General features: G+C 42.9%; 1 protein-coding gene across 1 annotated transcript in view; it reads right to left on the bottom strand.

Moving 5' to 3' along the window:
* The window catches only part of LOC109310323 (casein kinase II subunit alpha'), a 28,313-nt gene extending 26,491 nt beyond the window's left edge, over positions 1–1,822 (bottom strand). The window contains exon 1 of the mRNA XM_019535405.1: positions 1,817–1,822. Within this exon, the coding sequence (XP_019390950.1) occupies positions 1,817–1,822 (6 nt within the window). The remainder of the gene's footprint in view (positions 1–1,816) is intronic.
* Between the last annotated feature and the right edge of the window lie 1,421 nt (positions 1,823–3,243).

Genomic DNA, 3,243 nt, shown 5'->3' with positions numbered 1-3,243 from the left:
TCCCTTCCGACCCTACTAACTATGAAACTCTGTCATATTTCCTTCAGCTTGCATAATTTTCAAATATCAAGGGCAATATATAGTTCATACAGTGTGCACCTCAACATGTATCATACAGTTCTTCAACTACCATAAAGTGTGGACACCCAGTGTCATTACAGTACTTGGTATATTATTACTATTTTTTTAATTAAAATGTAAGGAATATAAATCTGAAGTGAGAATACTCCTATACTCAGTTATTCCTATACTCAGTTTCAAATGCTGCTTAGATTTGAAATATTGTTCATTTTTCTAAGAATGCTATCAAGTGAAAGATTAAGCTATGCCTTATTTTGCCGAGTGCCGAAGTCCAGTTATGCTCTATGAGGTCACTCTACGGGTTGGCACGGTAGAATTCATTTTTTCCATACTCAAATAAAAAAATGTTAAATTGCATGTAAATTGATCTTTTTCATTCTTGGTAGTCAGGAATGATCCAGTCTTGATCAGGGGGCTGGAACTAGGTAACATCACATGATCCCTTCCAGCTCTACTTTCCTATGCTCCCAAGACATTTTAATGTTTTTAATTCTCTTTCAGGTGTATTCCCTGCAAGAATCTCTTTTAGGAAGCAAACTTTCATTGATCAAGCTAACAAGCTGCAGGAAGTGGCAGGGGAGGTTTCTTATCAAATCAAATAATGTTTTCTTTTTTAGTTGTATACATTCAGTCCTCATTTCCAATTCATTAAGTTACTATAGAGAAGTTGCAGTTTTCAGTTCCCAAATCCTGCACCTGCTTTGGATGAAAAAGCAGCCTGTCAGCTAAAGTAAGATTTGGAGACTTATTTAAAAGAAGATTTGAAAATAAGATTTGCTAGCAGCAATTCTCCTTGGATAACTGGCAGCCCACAATAACTTGCTCTTGTAAGAACTAGGGCAGGGTACCAAGGATAGATTTAAGTTCATAAGGAACACTAACTCCCACTTGTACCTACCCCAGAACAGTCTGTAGAAGGCAAACTTTGGAGATGTACTATTTTAACACTGAGTTTAACTAGTATCCCTTTTCACTGTCAGCTGCTGCGTCAGCTTTCATAATTTTTTCAGTATTTAACATTTCTGAAATCACTAACGTTTTAGATTAGAAAATAACACCGAAAACTGTAGCAAAAACTCTATTTACATAACTACAAACACTAAACCTGCATTCTGATCCTACCTTGGATGGCAATCATATAACAACGATGAACTCTGCAAACACACAGACACCACACACTTCAGAAGCTAAAGATCTGCACCTGGCCCTGATGTTTCAGTTGCATTTCCTTTACCCATACGTTGAATGTAAAAGTTACATTAAGAGATTAAAAATTGGATTGTAAATCAGGAAAAAGGCAACATCAAAAGCCGCACATTCTCATAATTTTTCCCTCTCATGAATGCACATTAAAACACAGTTGACAACTACAAACTGTGTTAAAAGTAGTTCTAGGCTTTTGGGAAGATAAAATTCCATACTGCATGACTATCTGGGTAGGCATCACTAGAATACACCTTACAAAAGGAGCTAGAAAGGTTTATAAAATACAGTGGATAAGGCAAGGACTTTGGATAGACTTCATTCATTGTGTACCTCCACTCAATTTTACAGTATGTAGCTAAAAGTTACGTAGACATGCTGCCAGTTTACTTTCAACAAGCTAAATTATTGTTTTAATTGTACTGCACGTGCACAAAGAGGATTTCAAGACCTCAAAATTCATTCAAAAGAAAGTGTAACCCATTTGCACTGGAACACTCCAGTGGCACTATCCCTTGGTAAGGATTCTTACCTTCATGTCAGATGAAATCTTTCTCCCTTTGCCCTTTCAGCAATAGAGAGGTTAAAAGCAAGCAAACCTTGTAGCTGTGCAGATTTTATATAATGGAGAAAGTCTGACTCAAAAATTTCCAAAAAAGCCACATTCTAGCAGAGGTCAAGATTAAGTTTTCAGCCTGAAAGATGAATGTTCCAGAAAGGTATCAACAAGTGTTTCCCTACAAAGCCCAGAAAACAAACCCTCACAAACAACAGTAGCTGCTGTTCCCATAAGAATAAGGCCTTTTGCATTTTTGTCCATTAATTACAGCAGCCAGTCAATCTTTGTCAGTGTCATCACCTTGAAACATTCAGGAAAGGATGCAAGAGTGATACCCCAATGCAATTAGGGGTGCACCAGCAGATATTTTTGGGGAGGCATATCGGCTGATACCAATCCAATTTCTGATAAGCAGCTCTTCAGCTGAAAGACCTGTGTCCAGCTGGTAAGTCTGGTGTGGTGGAAGGGGAAGGAGGGGGGGGGGCACAGATCAAGGCCCCTGTAGTGAGGGAGGGAATGGGACTGAGGCTGACCAGCTGGGGCAGGGAGAGGTGTGGGACAGAGCTGCAAGAGGCTCATCTGCAGGGTGGGGGGCATTTGCCCCCCACCCCAGTTCTGCGCAGGGCAGGCTTCAGCTGCAGGCTGGGGCTGGGGCAGGTGCAGGACAGAGACACAGCTTGTCTGGGGGACAGCTCTTGCTGCTGCATGGAGCTTCTCCACTGCTCATCTGGCGGCTTTCGCTGTTCATCCAGGAGGGCATGGGGGGAAGAGGCATGTGCCCCTGGATACATCCAGCCCCAGCCTGCCCCACACAGATCCAGGGGCACATGCCCCTCCTCTCCCTCCCCATGCCCTCCTGGATGAACAGCAAGAGCTGCCAGACAAGCACCAGACAAGCCACACACAGAGGTGGAAGCTGCTCTCCCCCGCCACATTTCTTGCACCCACCCCAGCCCTACTGGCCAGCCCCAAACCCACACCCTCCCTCACTGCAGGGGCCTTGATCTGCCCCCTCACCCCATGCCACTTCCCCCTCCCTTTCCCCTTCCACAGGACTTACCAGTTGCACGCAGCACTCCACACTGCCGTCTCTGCTCCTCATTGCACACGTGCTATGCTGCAGCTGTGCACACACATGGACATTTACTGGACAAATTATTGGCCGCATCAGGCCAATTTCCAATACAGAAAATTTTCTGTGTATCGGTGCCAATCCGATATCGGACCAATGTATCAGTGCACCTCTAACTGCAATTTTGGGAAAAGCAATTGTAGAATGTAAGGGCAGGCAGGGGAGGAGAGCAAGGAGCTATCACCTGCAAATCAGTGAAGTTTGGTGTTTTTTGTTTTTGTTTTTTTATCTAATAGGAAAATGTTTCATTATGAGACTATAATTCCAT

Source organism: Crocodylus porosus, unplaced genomic scaffold (assembly GCF_001723895.1).
Source record: "Crocodylus porosus isolate Cpor-Errol unplaced genomic scaffold, CroPor_comp1, whole genome shotgun sequence".
Taxonomy (NCBI): Eukaryota; Metazoa; Chordata; order Crocodylia; family Crocodylidae; genus Crocodylus; species Crocodylus porosus.
The sequence above is the reverse complement of the archived record's forward strand: the minus strand, read 5'-3'. Positions and strand labels throughout refer to the sequence as shown.